General features: G+C 39.0%; 4 protein-coding genes across 7 annotated transcripts in view; 2 read left to right on the top strand and 2 right to left on the bottom strand.

Moving 5' to 3' along the window:
* LOC118415900 (complex I intermediate-associated protein 30, mitochondrial-like) overlaps positions 1–1,863 on the bottom strand; it is a 3,119-nt gene extending 1,256 nt beyond the window's left edge. Inside the window, exons 1-4 of the mRNA XM_035820831.1 lie at positions 1,488–1,863; positions 865–998; positions 425–589; positions 1–165 (exon numbers count right to left, since the gene is read on the bottom strand). The exon at positions 1–165 is cut by the window's left edge and continues 19 nt beyond it. Coding sequence (XP_035676724.1) covers positions 1–165; positions 425–589; positions 865–998; positions 1,488–1,704 — 681 coding nt within the window. The 5' untranslated portion in view covers positions 1,705–1,863. The remainder of the gene's footprint in view (positions 166–424; positions 590–864; positions 999–1,487) is intronic.
* A 73-nt stretch (positions 1,864–1,936) lies between these two features.
* LOC118415841 (tetratricopeptide repeat protein 9C-like) lies at positions 1,937–5,301 on the top strand. Of its 3 annotated transcripts, none has more exons than XM_035820688.1 (5): positions 1,937–2,101; positions 2,677–2,942; positions 3,181–3,325; positions 3,508–3,690; positions 3,855–5,301. In XM_035820688.1, exons 2-5 carry the CDS (start codon positions 2,691–2,693, stop codon positions 4,109–4,111), a joined length of 837 nt encoding a protein of 278 aa, XP_035676581.1. In that variant the 5' UTR covers positions 1,937–2,101; positions 2,677–2,690; the 3' UTR covers positions 4,112–5,301. The 3 variants fall into 3 exon arrangements, with proteins under 3 accessions (XP_035676581.1, XP_035676590.1, XP_035676599.1); XM_035820697.1 differs by having other exon boundaries at positions 1,940–2,101; positions 2,686–2,942; XM_035820706.1 differs by lacking the exon at positions 1,937–2,101 and adding an exon at positions 2,151–2,378.
* Positions 5,302–5,341: 40 nt separating this feature from the next.
* Positions 5,342–14,419, top strand: LOC118415808 (zinc finger FYVE domain-containing protein 21-like). Of its 2 annotated transcripts, XM_035820641.1 has the most exons (8): positions 5,342–5,636; positions 7,556–7,606; positions 7,878–8,046; positions 8,397–8,478; positions 8,672–8,772; positions 10,033–10,119; positions 11,138–11,274; positions 11,454–14,419. In XM_035820641.1, exons 1-8 carry the CDS (start codon positions 5,367–5,369, stop codon positions 11,496–11,498), a joined length of 942 nt encoding a protein of 313 aa, XP_035676534.1. In that variant the 5' UTR covers positions 5,342–5,366; the 3' UTR covers positions 11,499–14,419. The 2 variants fall into 2 exon arrangements, with proteins under 2 accessions (XP_035676534.1, XP_035676542.1); XM_035820649.1 differs by lacking the exon at positions 10,033–10,119.
* A 360-nt stretch (positions 14,420–14,779) lies between these two features.
* On the bottom strand, positions 14,780–18,816 carry LOC118415759 (cardiolipin synthase (CMP-forming)-like). The gene is made up of 6 exons (XM_035820563.1): positions 18,087–18,816; positions 17,531–17,668; positions 16,973–17,102; positions 16,318–16,403; positions 15,901–16,061; positions 14,780–15,429 (listed from the first exon to the last, which is right to left on the bottom strand). Exons 1-6 carry the CDS (start codon positions 18,573–18,575, stop codon positions 15,336–15,338), a joined length of 1,098 nt encoding a protein of 365 aa, XP_035676456.1. The 5' UTR covers positions 18,576–18,816; the 3' UTR covers positions 14,780–15,335.
* Positions 18,817–18,951: the final 135 nt, after the last annotated feature.

The raw sequence follows: 18,951 nt of genomic DNA, 5'->3' as shown, positions 1-18,951 counted from the left end.
CCCTCCTCTTGTGAAGAAAAAGTAGCACCACAAATCATTCCATTGGGAAGAGAAGTAACCTTCTGGTGAAAGTGTGATCATGTAGGACCTCCCGTCACCACGCACACGCAGGTTCAGGACGTTGAAAGGTGAGAGATCCATCTGAGATCTTCTGTTGAAGGCAGCCTGCAGAGCACAAACAGAACTGTCACCTTGTCGTTCAGATATTCTGCAAACCTTTCATCATAAATAGTGAAATCCCTGATACCCTTCAAATGATAGTCATGCTTAATGCAGCATCACTTGAACTCCAAACCCTGACCACTGATGTTGCAGTCCTTGTGGCCTAGCCTTACTCTTACACAAGTTTCGCATATTGTCTTGTTCACGTGGTCAACATGAAATGTATCACAATGATTGAATGGAATGCAAGATATCTATTTACCTGCTTCTGTTTGGACCGCATGGCTGCATAGCCAGAGTATCGTGTTGCCCCATCTTTGGGCACTTCTATGTTTGTAACACCATGGAAGAATGCAGTGTTGTTCTCAGAAAGGGTAAGATGTGCTTCACTCTTACCCCCCATCTCCTTGTCTGATGAAACCAACCACTGGATAAAGATGAGGAAATGGGTTATTCATAGATACTGTTTACAATTGTGTACATATACATGTATGTAACATTGCAAGAACCATCCCATTCAAAATGATGATTTCCACATTTTTTAATATAAGTTTACTTCAAGGATCCAAAACAATTCTGTGAGTTTTAATTATTCTTTTAATGAGTTTCTTACTCAAATTCATAATAGAGAGCTCAACCTTGCTTATCTACACAAGCAGCCTTGATGGTATGAATCAACAGTTCTGTATTGTGTCACCTCACCTGGTCCAGATCTTCTGGACCTCTGAACTTCCAGAGGACGCGGGAATCCTCAAACATCAACTGTTCCAGGTCATCTCTCTTCATACGGGTCAACGTCTCATTTGCATATTTCCTCACTTCATTCATAGCATTCGCTGGTGGTGAAATACAAGAAATAACGTTATAGCAGATTCTGGTTTACTTTACCGGTAGTTAACTACATTGTACTTCTTATCACCTACCAGTATAATACGTACCAAGTGAGGAGGTGGAATCCTATGGCAAGTCTGAGATGAAATCAAAGGTCTCGTATCGTACCTCTTAGAAATATTTACAGCTTTCATGAATTCCTCAGTGTCACATCCCTATCCTTTAATGCACTATAACAACTGAATGTCAAGGCCCAAGTCACACTGGTGTCCCAAATTGAGGCCTTGCCAGGCAGACCAACTGACTATGGACTACCACAATACTTTCAGAAAGGGGTACTGGCCTTTAATGCTGCAGTACCTGAAAAACAGTACAGAGGCCTTTGCTACGAGCCTTCAAGATCTCACTATTAAACTAGTAACTACTACTAACACACAAAAAATCGCCCCCCCCCCCTCAATCGTTGAAGGTCCCTATAAAAATTGGTTTCTAACTTGCAGGCCTGAAGAATTCGGCAGCCTTCGTCCTAAATCCCTTGGGTCGTGCGGCAGTTTGTGCCCCGTCCACCTCTTGTTTCGCCTCCGTGCGTGCCCCGTCAGTGCCTAGCGGATCGGCCCGCTGGTGTCTCGGCCCATCATGCCTCCAGCACCGCCCGCAAACTCTCACACGTAGAGCCAACTGCGGGCTTCGTAATGCCCTTATAGTCATCATATCGGACCTTGAATTTTCAGGGATGTCCTTGGTAAAAACACTGCGCCTCTGGATTGGTTACAGGGCCAAGGAAAATGTTCAAAACTCACAAACTAACTCTAACCGCACGCGCCAACATGGATTCTCCTCTAAATCAACCTTTGACCTGACATTGGAACAATCCATTATTAACAGAGGAGACTAATATTTTTTAGGCTTGAAAAACAACATGACAGTTAAGAATTGATTGTAGTGTTATAGACAAATCTTCAAAGAATACATGTGTTCATATCATTCTAGGTCTGATTTTTTTACATACTACGACCTGAGTATCTATAAAATGTCCAGCCATCATAACGTTAAATGTAGATGCGTCCAACTTTGGAAGACAACACAGGAACCAGGAACAGTTCATAAGGTTGGCTTTTCAAGTATCTTTAATATCATTGATAATGACCATACCATCAACGAAATATCATTCAGTCGCCTCTGCTAGGCCTCAAACAAAGGGCTGGTGGCCACAACAGTGTCATATTGGTCACGTTTCGCTCATTGTTTTATTGTGACTTTGAACATTGCAATATAGAACCAAGGAAGTGATCGAACAGGTTATCAAACTCAAAGGGAAGTGATTTTGGTTCACAATTCACCTGGTCATTCAAGACATTGTTCAAGACTGACTACCGAGAATCCAGGTAACTGGGTCATGCGGCACTGACAAGTTAGATAATCTCATTAACTGATTTCTGAATTTCTACTTTTGACACTTTCTATTAGTAAAGTAACACTATTAAACGTTAACGTTACTTAGAATGTCAGTCTGATCAATCTAAACTTTGATAGATTATGTTTTGGACTATCGCAATGGTAGATGGTATCTGATGGTAGCCAGCAGTCTGTTGGCATCACATTGACGTTGGTTTAACCGTTATTATTCTGAGATTATGCAACAGGAAGATCAGGGTTAAAACATATTTTTCATCTTTTTACAAGCATCATCAGTAGCCATGGCAACAAGTGATGATGTTGGAAGTGATCAAACCCTATCAGACCCACAAGGTGTGACATCTAACGGCCTGTCTGAGATGGGTCCTCCAGGTGCCACGGCCAGCAGGATGAAGGCTGTCGATCCTGAGGAAATGATCAGCAAGGCTACAGCTCACAAGGAGAAGGGGAATGAACTGTACAAGCAGAAGAAATACAAGGGGGCAATAGGCCAGTACCACAGGGCACTTCTGTACCTCAAAACATTGCATAAGGTAACGTTAACTGTTATACAGTTTCATAGATATGTAACGGTACAAATAGCAGTGACAAAAATCAATTCAAATCATGTCAGTAATAGCATTCCAGTGTTGATTTACTACTTAACTCGAGAGAGTGGCTGTCCATCACTACCTGTATGTTACATATATTAAAAGTGTGGATATACACAAGACACCACTTGTATCTGAATTGATTCAAGGAAGTTTTTACAAATCTTACTGTTCTAACCAGAGTGGGAGTTCAGGTGCTGCAGGTAGTGCTGGATTGGCAATGCAGCAGGTGGCAGCCCTGTCAGGTGCAGAGGAAACGCCCACAACCTCAGAACAAGACACCGCCATTCAGGAATTGGAAGCCAACTGTTACAACAACTTGGCAGGTAATTACCTCTTAAATCACAATAAATTACCTGACAGGTGAATATACATGTAATAATGATTGAAATTAGCAATGTGTTGCAAATAAGTCCATGTTGTGGGCAGATGATCTTAAAAAATGATATGCCCACAGGTTTCAGCCCTGGTTCCATATCCATATCACATTTTCCTTACTTCCTTGTAGCATGTCTGCTCCAGGAGCCTGAGGTGAAGTATGCCAAGGTGAGCAGTTACTGTGCTGAAGTGCTGGAGAGGAAGCCGGGTAACCCCAAGGCTCTGTACAGATATGGCCTGGCTCTGTACCACTCCAAAGACTATGATGGGGCACTCAGTAAGCTGCACAAAGCACTACAACAGTCACCAAGTGGTGAGGGGACACATATCTCTCCTCTTCATGTTTGCTTTGTCAATTTCGTTAAGTTTGATATTGAAAAAAAAAATACTGGGCACAATGTTTCTTTTAAGTAAAAAGATATTGAAATACTGTTTTGTCTTTCTTCTAAAATTTTTGCATTTTCGTATCTTGTTCAGATCCCAATGTTAAGCGCTACATCAAGCTGACACAAGAGGCACTAGCCAGACAGGTGCAGAGACAGAAAGCCATGTACAAAGGCATGTTTGACAGCAAAACATCTGCCTCAGGTGATGCTCAGGTGGACACAGGTGCTTCAGTTGGGAACAAGCAGGAGGAGGAGGATGTCATCATGACACATGCAGAGGGGAAGGGAAGAAAGGAAGAGGAAGATAGCACCACAGACTCTAATGGCAATAACAATGCTGATACATAATTGTATGGATACAATATGGACAGTTGGGCACATTTCAATTTAGGGTGCAAACTTGGGAAGAAAGATCAAGTCACATCAGCTGCCCGTGACTGTTTTGGGCAGTGCCATTTGGGTTCGACTGGCATTGTCCTAGAGTGGAAAATGTTGCCTTGGATATCTAGGCACTGTGCTGGTAATGTCATGGGAGAAAAGCAATTTTGCATCAGAAGTGACATTACTTACTTTTGTGATGGAAAACATGCCAATGCCAACATTGAGATTGTTGTACAGATATTGCATGAACATACATGTAGTCTGGGAAAGTTATGGAATCTATCTTGAATTGGATCAACTAAAAATACTTACTATACTGAAGTGGCAGATGAGAATAAAGAGTATCATAAGCAACTTGCTAACAGGGATGATAGGAAGAAATAGATTTATATGCATAGAAAAAGTAGCACATAAATTGTCAATGGTATATCTTGGTTCATAGTCGAAGAGAAGTTCACACTGTTCAGTATCACAGATCTGTCATGTACCACTGACAATGTTTCCACCGTCATAAACTGTTTCTGTCGATGTGACGTTGATCAGATGTAACATATTGTTGTTATACTGTTATAGTTTATGTTAATTACAGTTATTACTAGTGCTAATAGCTGATACCAAGTTTCTGGATATTGTAACTTAAGCTGAGGCTGTTTTTATGCAAAAAGCTGAACTATTCGACAATTACAGTTTGGGTACACAGACCATAAAAAGGTTACTGGGTAAATTACTTCACCATTATATTATTTCTTGTTTATTCACATTTAAGTTTCCATTTTACTCCTTTTGTATCACTTCCAAAAGTTTTATTTAGAATTTATCTGTATACATAGTAGATAACATTGACATCCCATTTAATCCCATGAAATAATTTTCATGCTTATTGATTTTGGCATAAGAGATACAGACCGATATTAATTTTGCTAAGTTAATTGCACCTGTTGGGCATGGTCCATGACAAGTTTGAAGATTGTATCTGCTCCAAGCTCCATTCGTTTATGACATGTTGAGAATGAGAATGTACCTGGAACTGATATCCTGCCTGGTGGACCGTTGCAACACTATATATCCTGCTATAGGAAAATTGCATGCATCAGATCTGGGATCATAATGATTGTAAACCTTCTGGATTGTGTATTGTAGAATAAAGTGTTATTTTTCTGATTACAAAAGTGGTGGCTGACATAACGTTGCATCTCCCAAGAACATTATACTGGTCAGAGTAATGAAAAATGTTGTTCGCTTTTTCCTTCGTTCAAGGGTCCTCAAACATCGAGAAAGAACATTTCCTTCCCATAGATCAGTACCAAAGTTCGCGCCCCGTGTGACCTTTGACCCACGGAAGGGGGCTGATGATAACAAGATGGCGACAAACCCAAACCAGGGAGGAAAGAAGCTTGTGCGTTCCAAGTCAGGGCTGCGGATGGTGGCGGCTAACAGCGCTTTCCGCTCGCCCTTCGAGCTGGAGGAACCACCGTGGGTCCCGGACAGCGAGGTGGGTCGGGGCACGTTGTGGCACGGGCAGGAAATGGGCAGGACTCCGGGGCATGTATGAGGAGAGAGGTGGGGTCGAGACAGCCCTGAACTCCCGACGGGGTCATGATCAGATCAGTCCGCCTGGCTAGGCTCATTCTGTTTCTGTGTGAAGAAGGAGGACGTAAATCTCATTGGTATACAAAGTGCACGGGCCATGATGCACAACTATGACATAAGCGCAAATATACTGCTGCATCGTCTGTAATAGTTATGATTAAACATGATAAAATTTGTTGTTTTTTCTCACTAAGTTACTAAGTAATATGTGTATCAACTCAAAAGCAAGGTGTTGATGATTCAATTATAATCTTATTCTATTTACAAGGTGTTGATGATTCAATAGTAATCTTATTCTATTTACAGAGCTAATGTGAAATTTAACAGATCAAATACACTAGAATGTTTCTCTTCATTTTGTAAACTGTCTATAAACACAATAGGTTTGTACTGAAGAGTACAAGCTGCAATCTAGACAGATCCACTCTGGAAAAGACTCCTACTCTTTTCGATTAAAGTGTCATGGGTTCTTTTACGTGCTTGAAATGTAGCTGTTCTCAACCACAGGACCTCCATTTAATGTCTAAATGTATCCGAGGGACGGCCCAACCGAATTTGGGTAATAATTTCCACCTGAGTAAAGGGAAGAAAGTTGTGTAAAGTGCCTTTACCAAAGGCGCAAGGTTGGCTGCATATCAACGTATATGAACTCAGGACCTCCGGGTTATGGGTCAAACCTCCTGATGTTGCACTACACAACCCCACATCATTACTAGTAAATAACTCTAACATATTGGTATTAGGTATGAAAATTCATAACAAGGATTGAATTTAACATGAGTAACGAATAGCATCCTTTTACCCTGGCATTGTGAATGTATATCAATAGATTATTCTCCAAGTAGAGGTTAGGCTCCGGCTGTTTTTTAAACGTTTTTTTAGTCATTTTTATCGGGCTTTCTATTTTTTATTAAATCTTGCTGTGTCAAAACGTTTTGACACAGCAAGATACAATAAAAAATAGAAAGCCCGATAAAAACGACTAATAAACGTTTAAAAACAGCCAGAGCCTAACCTCTACTTGGAGAGTATCAATAGATGGACAGAGCAGACTCTGTCAAAGCTAGCAGGAAGTTCATGTCCATAAAAAGGCAAGCAGCCAACAGCTGTAAACTCTTGGGTATCTGGGGACTATTTTTGAAGCAGGTTTGGAAAGGATTGGGAAATTTTCTCAATCATAATCTCAAAGCAGATCATAGTGAAGTTTATTTACAGAATGTAAATCATAATTATACTTTTAGTAATAGTTAACTAATACAGCTGCTTGTGAGTAAGGGCATTTGAGTCAAAGTTCAGTTTGGGAACATCCGGTCCCCCATCAAAATCAATAAGGGTAAACACTTGGATACTGAGGGGCTTCAGATCCACAGCATCTTTGATGGAGTAGGCTGTAATCTGTTTAGACCAAGGCAGTCCTCTCATTTAATTAGATTGCAGGGTAGGCTGAATAGGGACTTCTTAATCAAACCTCTTCAGTGTTCTACAGTCATTTTGCTACACTTGTATTTAGATTGTTAGTCTACCTTGCTTTGATTCTACAACATCTAAAACATGTACAAGTACTGCACAATTTTGTAATGCAGTTAGAGAATCACAATTTCAATCAACATGAACCATGAAGTAAAGGAAAAGGTCATTAGAATTAGAATATCTGGAATTAATAACCTGACAAATAGTATCTTAAAATATGTATTATATTTGTAGTTCGTACCACAGGTCAAAAGTCAAATAATACTATTGCAATACTCTACTTACATGTTTTAAATCTTTTCTAATTGTACACATATTAGCTGATTAAATACTCTTCTTGTTCTCATACAGTGTTCCCAGTGTATGAGCTGCAAGGCCAAGTTTGATTTTGTCAAGAGAAAGGTATGGATTGTATACTGATATGTGTCAGCTCTTTGCTATGTGAAGTATTTCTGTTGCTAACAAGAGTTGAATGCCAGTGACTGTAATCTAAATACATACATACTGCACTCCTGCAATAATCCCGTTATCATACTGGCAATCATTGCATCAGAGACATTTTTTTCTGATGGTGCATATCCAGCTGTAATTTATTTGCAATTTTGTTATCATTGGAATAAATATTGTACATGTATATCTATGATTCTGAGTTAGTTCCTCTGTTTCTTTGCAGCACCATTGCAGGCGCTGTGGAAAGTGTTACTGTGACAAGTGTTGTCAGCACAAGGTTGCGCTGCCTCGGCTGTGTTTCCTGGACCCTGTGCGGCTGTGCTACGACTGTGCTGTCATCACACAGAAGGAGAACGAGTTCTATGACAAGCAGCTGAAGGTGCTCCTACATGGTATGGGATGGGTGATGTTTGTAATGTTGTATCTTGTAAATTGAATTTTTCTGTGTAAACCAACTGAAAACATTATGTTAAAATAGTCTTTCTAAGAAAGCCTAGACTTCCATTATGTTATTCAAAGGCAAATATTTAGCAGGTCATCAAATGTATAGATGAGAAAAGTAGAAGAAATAGGTACTGTAAATGGCTGTCTTCTGCATTGGGCATTTCTTATACTTGAGCTAAAATTTCAGTCTTCCCAGTTTGTGCATGTACGTGTCATTGAGGATTGCATAATGTCAAAATCATGCATGTATTCTGTCGGAAGGCAGCATAAAGCCACCATGTATCTTCTGTACTGTTAGGTGCAGCCTTCCAGCTGTCCTGCCCAGATGACATGGAGAACCTGTCGGAGCCGTGCCTTTGTAAACTGTCCACAGATCACAGGTAGGACCAAACTAAACAAACATTGGCTGTTTGCCACTCTTATCAGAGTTAGAACGTTGTAACATTATTCTTGACAATGTATTTAATCGGAATGATAAGTCTTTCCAAAATTCTTCTGGAATTGACACCTTCATTCATTGTGTCAATGTCTCAAGGTCCAAAGATGCCGATCATAACCTCAGTATATTTTCAGATTCCTGATGTTTGAGAGTGCTGGCCATGCTAAACACTCCCCCGTAGAGTTGGAACAAGTGGTGGCCATCCAGATCCTGACTGCTGGGGAGGACTCACAAGGTACATAGGGGTGTGTTGTGTTTCTGTAGCACAGGTAGCATGTCTGCATCCCGGATGTTGATACTCATCTGCATCATGCATGTAGAAGTCTGATTAATTATTCCCTAGTGGGACTGTAGGGGAGATAAGAACAGGAGCCCAGAATTTATTTCTTGAGATTTGCCACAGGATTAGCATCATGAAAAGGATTTTACTCTAATCAGATTGATATTACAGGTCATTACGTTGAAAGTGGGTCATGTGACGATGTTGATAGGATTAAATTTACATTCATTAAGTCTTTCTAGGAAATTGCTAACATTCAAGACTCCCAATGAAATGCAAATATATGGTCATAGCTGTGTTCTCCTACTTAATGCTGTATTGCCTCATTCAATACTAATGTATCTCTAGTTTATCTTTGATGACATGTTCTACTTTTGATCAACTTGATTATAGTGTAAACTATTGTGCTATGGTTAGTTACAATTGTACTATATTGTGGCCCTTTATTCTAGATCAGTTTAATACTTGCCTAATCCATGTAGATGTGGAAACAAGAAAAGCACGATTGTCTCAAAATTGATGCATGTTATTACATTACTATAGTGTCTATACCGGTAGTATTAATATTCTAACTGATTTCTTGTAGCTAATTTACATTACCTATTTTTTTGTTCTGTTTCCTTAGTTTTGTGCATGGGATTGTAGGCGCTGGATCTCCTCTTATACCTCTTGCTGGTTTTGTTGCAGGCATTCCTCCTCTATCTGCAGCTTTCTTAGTTGCACAGTTTTAATGCCAATTTTCTTACTTTGACTTTCAGTTATTATCTAAGTGTATAATGATAAAAATTTGATTTCTTCAGATATATGCAGACACATGTGTACTCTTCATGTTTTGTGTTGTTAGTCTGTTTGAACTCTCTTGTTTTGAAACCTTTGTTGTAGTTTTCATTGCCATTTTGCCCAGTTTCCTGTTTGAATCCCAGAAGCACGTGAACACTGCTTGTAGAACCTTTACTGCAGTTTGATCTGTGTAATGTCTTGGCTTAGGCTGCCCAGAAGCACTTAAGATTTTCATTTTCATCATGTTTTGTTAGCAAGATTTTTTTCCAAACTCCTATCAACTCTTGACCATAATTTCATTATTTTGTATTCTTAACCAAAAAAATGTGGTTCCCATTCTCATTAGACCTACAACATTGCAAAGGTACATGTACCAAGAGGTCTGTACTAGTACATGTATGAAGTGTGTGCTTGCTAATTGCGATGTTGTTCCAGGTCCGAGCTCACCTTTGAGCTCTCCGTGTTCCCCCATTGCTCCATTTCCAGTAATAACCTCACCTGACAACTTGAGTCCAACGGAAGGTATACAACTGACAACTGACAGGCATATACATGTATATTTTGTAGTGTGCATGTGTATCAGGGTTATTTGTTGAGCATAGAGCTTTAGGTATATCCATGTTAGAGGCTGCGCATGATACAATCATGTAGTTTGCATTAGCAAGAGCAAAAAAGATGTGTATAAAGATGCTGCTAGTTTGTGCCCTTTGAAAAGTATTCTTCTGGCATATCTTGAGTTAAGGAATTTCAATATAATGCTGTTAAGAAATAGTTATCTTTTGATGACGATCAAATAGAATCAATCATAGTTTTATCATTCTCAACATGACATCCAATTAAGAACTTTTGGCACTCAATTCTAACCATGGATTCTACACAGTGGAAATAAACCATATCATGATTAAAGTACCTTTGGTGCTGAATAGTGTTAAGACAGAGCCAAGGCCAGCACATCAATGGTTTACCTCAAGTGCATGTGTGTATCATGTTATCAATGTTTGTGCACAGTGCTCATTCACTGATCACTTTGTCTTTTTTTGAAAGAGGTTGGGAATCGGCCCTCTAACAAACTATACACTCTTATTGTTCCACTCAGCAAGAACTGCTGGATACACTGAAGAAAAGCTCTTTTGAAGTTTATTTGTGTTGCACTCTGGAACATGTTCCATCTGTACTGGTAGCTAAATGTGAAAGGTCTTTGTGCAGGTAGAGTGTACAGTTGGCTAGAGGGATGGTTCCAGCATATCTCAATGTTGATGTTGTCTCTAGTCTTCATCACAATTGTGTTATTTCTCGTTAGAGAGCTCAAACTTAACCACCCTAGGTGCTGAGGAAGCTGACATATTGAACCATGGATAATTGCTGTCTACTCAATGTTGCTTTGATGTGCCCTTATACATGTACTACATTTCTTTATTAACTGTTGTACTTTGATATTAACTGTTGCTCAGTTTGAATGATACATATGGAGCTTTCATCATAACCTTCTTATCTATTTTGGGTGCTTATAAGTCAAGTAAAGTAGATGATCTTGTTACAGGGAACATTGTGGCCAATGGCCTGTCAATCAAGCACAAGGAACGTGAGAGTGGAGAGATCCGACATCTCCAGCTCATCATCTCTGCCACAACTGACAACCGCAAGCAGTCCCTGGCCTTCGTGGGAGCTGTGCAAAAGGTGTGTGCGACTATGATAAATCAAAATGTTATATAAAACATGATATATCCCACATCATAATGTCCTGTCTACTACTGATGCTGTATGAATTGTAATGACTGGTCATGATGGTTATAACTCAAGGTTGTGTACCTGTTGCGTGTGAGTATCTGTTTCTTCATTTGACTCTTTCTCTCTAGGGAGTCAAGTTTATGTACGAGGCAAAAGAGTCACGAGGTCTGTGAAGTCACATGACTGAATCCTCCCCACCTGATTGGACCAAGCCATCAGAACAGCTGTGGAATGCATTACTGCTATACCAACTGGGCAAACATGACTTGAAACAACACAAATGGTATTACAGGGTCTGATCTTTTAAACTATCTGCACACAGTACAGTTTAAAGGGTAGGGCCTTTAGTTGTTTTTTACCATTGTATGACAGTGAACTCTATAATTTACAATTTATGAAGCTTTTGAGACTTCACTACATTTGTGATAGTCATTGTGCTTCATTGTGGGACCAGTTTTACTAGATACAATAGGCATTCAAACATATAACAGTTTTCAAAAAAATGTCCATGACATAATTGAAACCCAGTTGAAGAAACTTTTAACAACAGACGTAGGCAAAAGCATGAAATGTTCTCCTGTTACCTTTGAGGCACTTTGAGCTCTACAGTAGTAGTTTTTAGATACTAGAAGTTTTTCATCAGAAATTGTTTGAAGCAAAATTTTGTTACTTCTCCTGTAAATGTTATACAGATGTACATTCGATTCCTATTACTGTAGGCTAAATATGATGTGCTCTAAAGTGAATGATGTGCTCTAAAGTGACTGCAATGTCTTTGTATTCATATTGTAATGCCACTCTTAATATTAAGTTTTGAAGTATGTTGATAAGTAATATTCTAGTTTATCTCAAGTGATAGCAACAAAAGAAAGCTGGTTATTACAATAGACTTGATCTTGTATAAACAGTCTGTAACCATGCTTACAAGTCTAATGCAACTCTATGGTCACCATTAGCCTAAACCAAGAATGACACTACTAGTTCACTTCATTATGTACCTAGTGCTAGTAGAATTATTATAGATTATAAAGAAATTACCCAATTATCACCTTGATACAAGCTATGGGTTATTTTCGATTGAGAGGTGGTGAGCTGAGAAGACTTGAGATTTTATTATGAAAGTGGGTCAGAATGGAAATGGACCATGGAAAAATGGTTAATGTCTTATCAGTAACAAATGTCTTATTTTTTTGCTTGTCTGGGCCGTTTCTTTTAGTCCAAATGCATTTTTGATCGGGCCAAATACAGTAATACTAACCAAAGGCATCCAATGACAAGGAATATCTTACCCCCAACAGGGTGAATTGTACATACAACGATGAAAGAGATATGGATTACTGGAGAAGACATGTTCAAAACTAGATTTTGATCAGCAAATTTTCTTTCAGGTAGTGTGTCTTAAATATTTTGTGAAGGAGAATGGTTTGAAAACATGGGACGTGTATTTTGTTATATGGGGAATTGAAGATTCAGATATGATCTCCCTGCTCAAGACCTATATTTCATATTTGGCAGAAGTCCATTTAATACCTGGAGGTATATTTCGGGGTACCCTCTATATACCTATCAAACGTGATTAAAGATTTGAGTAGAGGTAGAGTTAAACTTTAGAGAAAAACTGGCTACAAATATTTGTCCACAACTTAAAGAGAGAATAGCAGTGCAAGATAATGTTCCTAAGGGAATAAAATGCAGCAGAATCAACCCAAATATTTTCTACATCTGTAATTTGTATGTTTAAGTGCTGAGTGGATATGCTCAGCAGCTGTTACAATGTTGGATCTATGGTGAAAGACCTAATTTCAGAGACATGTAACACATGTATTCAAGCTATTTTCACAAAGAAAGAAATAATTAATAAGTAGCAGAGTTACTGTGTATAGGTCATAAAATCAAGGATGCAATATGAAAATGAAAATGTCTTACCGAATGTTGTCTCATCAGAGATAGATAGGTTTGTTACTGGATACAACCATGATATTGCATACTCCAGAAAGGACTGTTCATTATCTATTTCTTAAGCTTTGGAAGCAAAATCAAAGAAACTAAAGAAAATGAAAAGGTAGTGTGAAGAGTTGACTTTTTGCATAATTTCTTCAAATATGGTGTAACAGCTTTTCAGGCAAATAGCTGTAAGTAGTCATATCTGTTTTGATCAGCTTAAATTATGTACAATTTTTTTAGTATCTTAAAATGATAGCCAGCAAAAATTGCACAGTCAGGGCTTCTGCAATTACCAATAGTTTGCTTCATACCTATTCTTTTAGTTTTTTATCAGTAGTAAGTTGTAACGAGTGTTGATAAAGATGCAGAGTGATATGTAACTAACAACCAATGTATAGCAAATTATATATGATCGTACTGATAAATAAGGTCACTGCATTTCCTGCCATGTAGTTGTAATATGTGTCAAATTTTCTCAGATTATTGCCTGTAAATATAATGCCTCAAAGAAAATACACTTCAACCTTAACAAATGGCACCTTCTGTGGACCAGTTTGAAAAGCCATCAGCTCAGTTAAGATTAGTGATGTACAAACTAAATCACTTTGTTTTAGTTCAAGAATCACAACCTTAATTTAACTTAAAAGAAAGATTAAACAGGTTAGAAAAATGTGTCTACACTAGTAGACATGGAACCAGTTCACATAGATGTGTTGATGGGAAAAGTAACTTTTTGGCGGACATTTTGTCACCTTGCCCCCAAAAGCTTAAGATGACGTCTGAATGTTGCTGTTTATAACATCAATCTCTCCATATTGTCCACTCACCCAATGAAAGAGCAAAGTATATGATTAGGCCTGCACTAAAATCTATTTTCTCACACAAGGTACACAGGAAAGTGTGAATTTACTAGTTTGGAGATCAGTTTTAGAACTGCAATGTGGATTTGAATGGGGATTGTTTTGAAGATTGTTAGTCAACATTTCTAGGCCGAGAAGGATGGTAAAATGTTAGGCAAATTTAAAGATTATGACTCAAAACTTTGTACCTTAAGGCTTAACTTAAGGCGTAATTTTGTCCACTAAGAAGTGTGTACTGCCCTATGATGATATGTGAAGATTGTTGAATAAAAAAAAATCTTGTTGCTTGAGTTCCCTGTCCAGTTTCAATTTTGGTTGAATGGTAAAGGTTAAATTTTTTCATTGTGCAGAACAGAAGCATGCACACGTACTGTGTGCCCCAGTGATGCTGTAGACCTACTACAAATGCTTGTATGTTGTTTTCCTCACAAGCTTTACTTCTGGTACGAAAAATATACATTCTGGCAAAGTTTTGCAAAAGGCTTGTTCAGGCCTTACTTTGCACTAATTTTATTAGTTTATTGTGCTGTGATCCAGGCTTTCATTTATTTGATTCATGCTTTATTCACCTTGGCACTAAGCTGAGCAAATGGTGTTACTGAATTGACAATGACAAGAGCAAGACAGCCAAGAGATACATTGTTGGGTAATGATTATGTTACATTTGATTAATGTTTCAAAGCAGCAACGCTATCCTGCTACAAAACAGTGCAGTGGATGTGTGTTGTCACAAACATGACATGAAACAAAAGATTTGTTGAAGTGGTTAGCTTGATGAAGAAATGGATTGGGCACCTAACCAATAAGCTTAGACTGGGAATATCAAGTGAAAACCAATCCTTGCTTCATGTCTGGGTAAAAAAAATGTCAATTCTTATGAAAAAGTAATTGCTCATATCTTAACATTCTTCACAATATTTCACAATGCTCTGGAGAAAATTGTTGTTTCATACAAACATAAGTAAATAACTACATGACATTTTGCACTATGAGTGCATCTGTAGTTTTACATTACCCTTTTCCTCCATCCATGCCAGTTCACACAGTTGTAAACTTTGTACCAGTAGTTGCAGTAAGCTTACAGTACGTAATGAACTGTGTATCCCATACAGTGCAACATTGTACTCTAACTCTACAGAAGCCAGAATAAGCTCATAAGACAATTAAAAATCTTAAATATGTATCTTTGATATCAACAACACAAAGTCACTTCCTGTGCATCCTCCTAATGACCTTGAATGTGTCCTTGTACACTAAGTAGCTCAGACCTGACATAATAGTGGTTCCTGCTGTCAAGTACCTGCAGAAACGACAGGAGAGCAGAGCACAAACATGAAAAACATCGTAAATTATCTAGCTTCATAGTTTACATCTCTATAGTTTACATCTTTATAGTTTACATAAGGATTGAAGTTGGAGGGGATGGTATGCAGTATTACATGAAGTAGGGGGCTGAGTTACTGTAGACAAACCGATACAGTCAAAATGATACAAACTGATACACCCTACCCAAACTATGGGACACATTACAAAGGACTGTGTATTAGGTCCCAACACCTCCAACCAGGACCTACTAGAAGCTAATGAGAAGGCCGTGGCCTGGCTGCAGGTCCTAATGACAGTCCTAAGTATTGTTACCCAGTCTCACTGTTGGAAAGGGTGGAGGACACACTAAGTTAGTCACAGCCCTGCATATATATCCAAAACAAAACCTTCAACAGTAACCATATTTAACAAACTATAGCCAGATAGATGTTGAAAGAGTTCTAACCATAGAGCTTGCAGTAGGGGATGTTCCACATATCCCAGTACAGGAGCAGCTAGGGAGAAGGTGACCATACCCAGCTGTACTGCTGTGTTTACTTTACTGATGAAGGTTGGCTTCAGCTGGGCTGTGGCGTGGGTGGCATCAAAGTAACGAGAAAAGGTTACCTGGCAACATAACAAACAACATTAATTTTGTAATCATGTCACAAAGAGTTATTCTTCGAAGTTTTGAACAAAACAAAATTAGCAAGGGAAAACAGCTATAGAAGTGAAAGTTGATCAATCAACTTCAGATACTAGAAAACTTTAACTTGTTGCATTGTTGTGATTTTCAGCTCAAAGAACAGAGGGATGTACATATAGATGTTATACAAGACAAGAACCGGCTTGCAAAATTTAAAAGCATTAAATACAAGCTTACAGGAGGGGGTAGTGTCTTGTATCTGACATAGAATCCTGCCAGTATCAGGCCAATGTCACGCCCAATGATCAGCAATGTCAGGGGAACTGGAAGACAAAAGAACAACACAAGTGTCACCTTGAAGATCAACATTCTGTAGGTGAAGGACAGTTTGGAGTTCTGCATCAGTTACATTATACAAACAATTCATGTTATACTATTCAAACCTTAAAGTAAACTTTTGGGTAGATGGTAGTCATATTACAAGTACCTTAGTTTCAAACTAGGTACGTCTGACTTTGTTTCCTATATATAATTGTCCTGTCCTGTTTTGCATTCATATTTAGGGTATAAAAGACCAGTTTCTCCCAGATCACTTCAGTGTCACTGACGAAAGATGGTGGATACCATCTGAAACGTCTGACCATTTCCAAAATCGTATCCAGTTGCTTGAGTAACTGCTTTTTGGCTTATCTTATTACCTGGATGTCTAACCTTCATATGTACATGTATATCTATTCACCACTTCAACCCAGTATATTTTTTTCATCATTTTTCATCACAACAATACCATAAGAAAGACTGATGACTTTAATCCCTGCATTCCACTCTCAGATCCTTTAGTATAGTATTGAACAAACAATTAGCACAACAAATCCCTTGTGTGAGAACCCACCAGGTATCAGTCCCACATACGTCAGACTCAGAAACACCACACTGACCAGGAACTTGTCTGCCAGGGGATCAATGTAGCTACCAAATGCTGAGCTCTGGTTCTTGAAGTTACGAGCAATGTAACCATCAAACTGGGGAGAATAAAGAAGGCACTATAAATACAAAATATATCACTTGTCTTCAAAATATATTCTCTTCCATCAGCTATGTCAGAAAAAAAGCTGCAATGACAAGAAAGCATATCATCTTCATCATCTAGATCATACTATTAGCGGGGAGTCGACTGGATTAAAGCAACCTTTTCCCTATCAAAGGTGAGTTTGCTAACCAATTAAACCTCATTTGTATGTATAGGTTAGATCATACTCTCCAAGCAGAGGTTGGTGAAAAAAATTGTGACCTTTTCCTTTCATCCGTTTTTTATCGACCGACCTTTGGGAACGGTCGATCAATAAAAAAATGGATTCAAAGGAAAAGGTCACGATTTTTTCCAGCAGCCTCTGCTTGGAGAGTAGTTAAATTATAAGTTATCAGTTAGTGTAACTGTTCCAGCTCTCACCAGGTCTGTGAGCCCTGCCAGTCCGAACAGTGCCATGGCCCAGGTGAAGTTACTGTTGATGACCAGGTAACTGATGACAGGTGTGAGGCTGATGCGCACCCCACATAAAAAGTTTGGCACAGTGAAGATGTTTTCATGCTGGAGAGAGATGTGAAACAATTAAGGGGGAGCAACAAAGTTATGCAGCATGCCAAGGAGTATTATGGCATTCCCATTGCTGTACAATTTACAAGTTGCTGTTCTTGTTTTCATCTCAGGCATTCCACAACTGGCACTGGCAAAATAGACTACTCTCTTTGGAAAGGAAGGCAGCTTCAGGCTTGTAGAATACTGATCATTTTTATACACTGTAGCAGTATGTCATCAATAAGAAAACATCCTCCTCAGGGTTGGCGAAGTCCACTAGCCCTATTGTCCTGGGCAAGTAAAATAGCCAATTGGTCAAGCTCAATTATTGTCCTACCCACAATTTGTTTCGGGCAAGTAAATTTCATATGTACCTGCCCAATAGGACAAGTGTCTTTTAGAAAACTCGTCCAACCCTGCTCCTCCTTACCAGTTCTGGCACTCCTCCAGCTGCCTTATCCTCCTTGACATCATCATGATCTTGGCCTTGTGACCTCTCAGTGACCTCCTCCTGTCCTCCCTCTGCCAATCCTTCATCATCTTTTACCTTGGGGCGTGGTCTCTCAGAGCTGTACCACTCAAATTGTTGGACCAAGCTACAAGCACCATATATACCTTTTGATCTGGCACCTGGCGTGAGCCTCCTGTTGACCCAAATGAAGTGCTGCTTTGTTTTAAAATTTGTGGACGAAAAGGACAGTCTGTTGAATAGCCTTGGACAAGTGATAGATACCGAGAACCCGCCCTGCAAACATCTCGTCTTTTTTGCTTTGGGGATTCTTAAGAAACCGTGAAAGCTCGCAGCTTGTTGTGAACCCAGAGTCTTTAAGTTTCTGCAGAAGTTGAAGTGCAGTGCCCCACCCCCACACCATGGGGCACTGTAAAGGATGCCAACCATGTGGCTGAGTCCCTTTGACATCTTGAAGTGCCTCGGTTTATACGCCGGCTGCTACACTTTCCCAGGTTGAAAACTGCATACTGGTCCGTCCTATGGAACCCGGCACATGCCTTGCTCTTATGGTATCAAATGGCATCATGTTGGTTTAACAATAACTTATAGCTTGGTGTACAAGGCATTTCGGTCCACATGTTGTCAGCCATCTTAGGCGAGTCCATATATTTTGCGATATCAAAGAGGTTAAACCTCCTTAGCGATATAAAAAAAATAACTTGTCAGTTTCAGATAAGGTTTTACTTTACATTTTTACTGTAATGAAATTGATATTAAATCAATAAATAGAATGCAAACACTTACAATTTTTCTTTTTAGCCTTTAAACTTTGTATGGACTTAAT

Source organism: Branchiostoma floridae, chromosome 1, assembly GCF_000003815.2.
Source record: "Branchiostoma floridae strain S238N-H82 chromosome 1, Bfl_VNyyK, whole genome shotgun sequence".
NCBI classification, from domain to species: Eukaryota; Metazoa; Chordata; class Leptocardii; order Amphioxiformes; family Branchiostomatidae; genus Branchiostoma; species Branchiostoma floridae.
This window is presented reverse-complemented; position numbering and strand designations above follow the sequence as displayed.

Excerpts from the sequence above, each read along its gene's own strand:
- LOC118415841 (XM_035820688.1), top strand. The coding sequence starts at position 2,691 with ATGGCAACAAGTGATGATGTTGGAAGTGATCAAACCCTATCAGACCCA. Across the intron at positions 2,943-3,180 it reads ACCTCAAAACATTGCATAAG|AGTGGGAGTTCAGGTGCTGC; the intron begins GTAACGTTAACT and ends TGTTCTAACCAG. Across the intron at positions 3,691-3,854 it reads ACTACAACAGTCACCAAGTG|ATCCCAATGTTAAGCGCTAC; the intron begins GTGAGGGGACAC and ends TATCTTGTTCAG.
- LOC118415808 (XM_035820641.1), top strand. The coding sequence starts at position 5,367 with ATGAAAAATGTTGTTCGCTTTTTCCTTCGTTCAAGGGTCCTCAAACAT. Across the intron at positions 8,479-8,671 it reads AAACTGTCCACAGATCACAG|ATTCCTGATGTTTGAGAGTG; the intron begins GTAGGACCAAAC and ends GTATATTTTCAG. Across the intron at positions 8,773-10,032 it reads TGCTGGGGAGGACTCACAAG|GTCCGAGCTCACCTTTGAGC; the intron begins GTACATAGGGGT and ends ATGTTGTTCCAG.
- LOC118415759 (XM_035820563.1), bottom strand. The coding sequence starts at position 18,575 with ATGTCAAAGGGACTCAGCCACATGGTTGGCATCCTTTACAGTGCCCCA. Across the intron at positions 17,669-18,086 it reads CTGGAGGAGTGCCAGAACTG|CATGAAAACATCTTCACTGT; the intron begins GTAAGGAGGAGC and ends ATCTCTCTCCAG. Across the intron at positions 16,404-16,972 it reads GTATGTGGGACTGATACCTG|TTCCCCTGACATTGCTGATC; the intron begins GTGGGTTCTCAC and ends TTTGTCTTCCAG.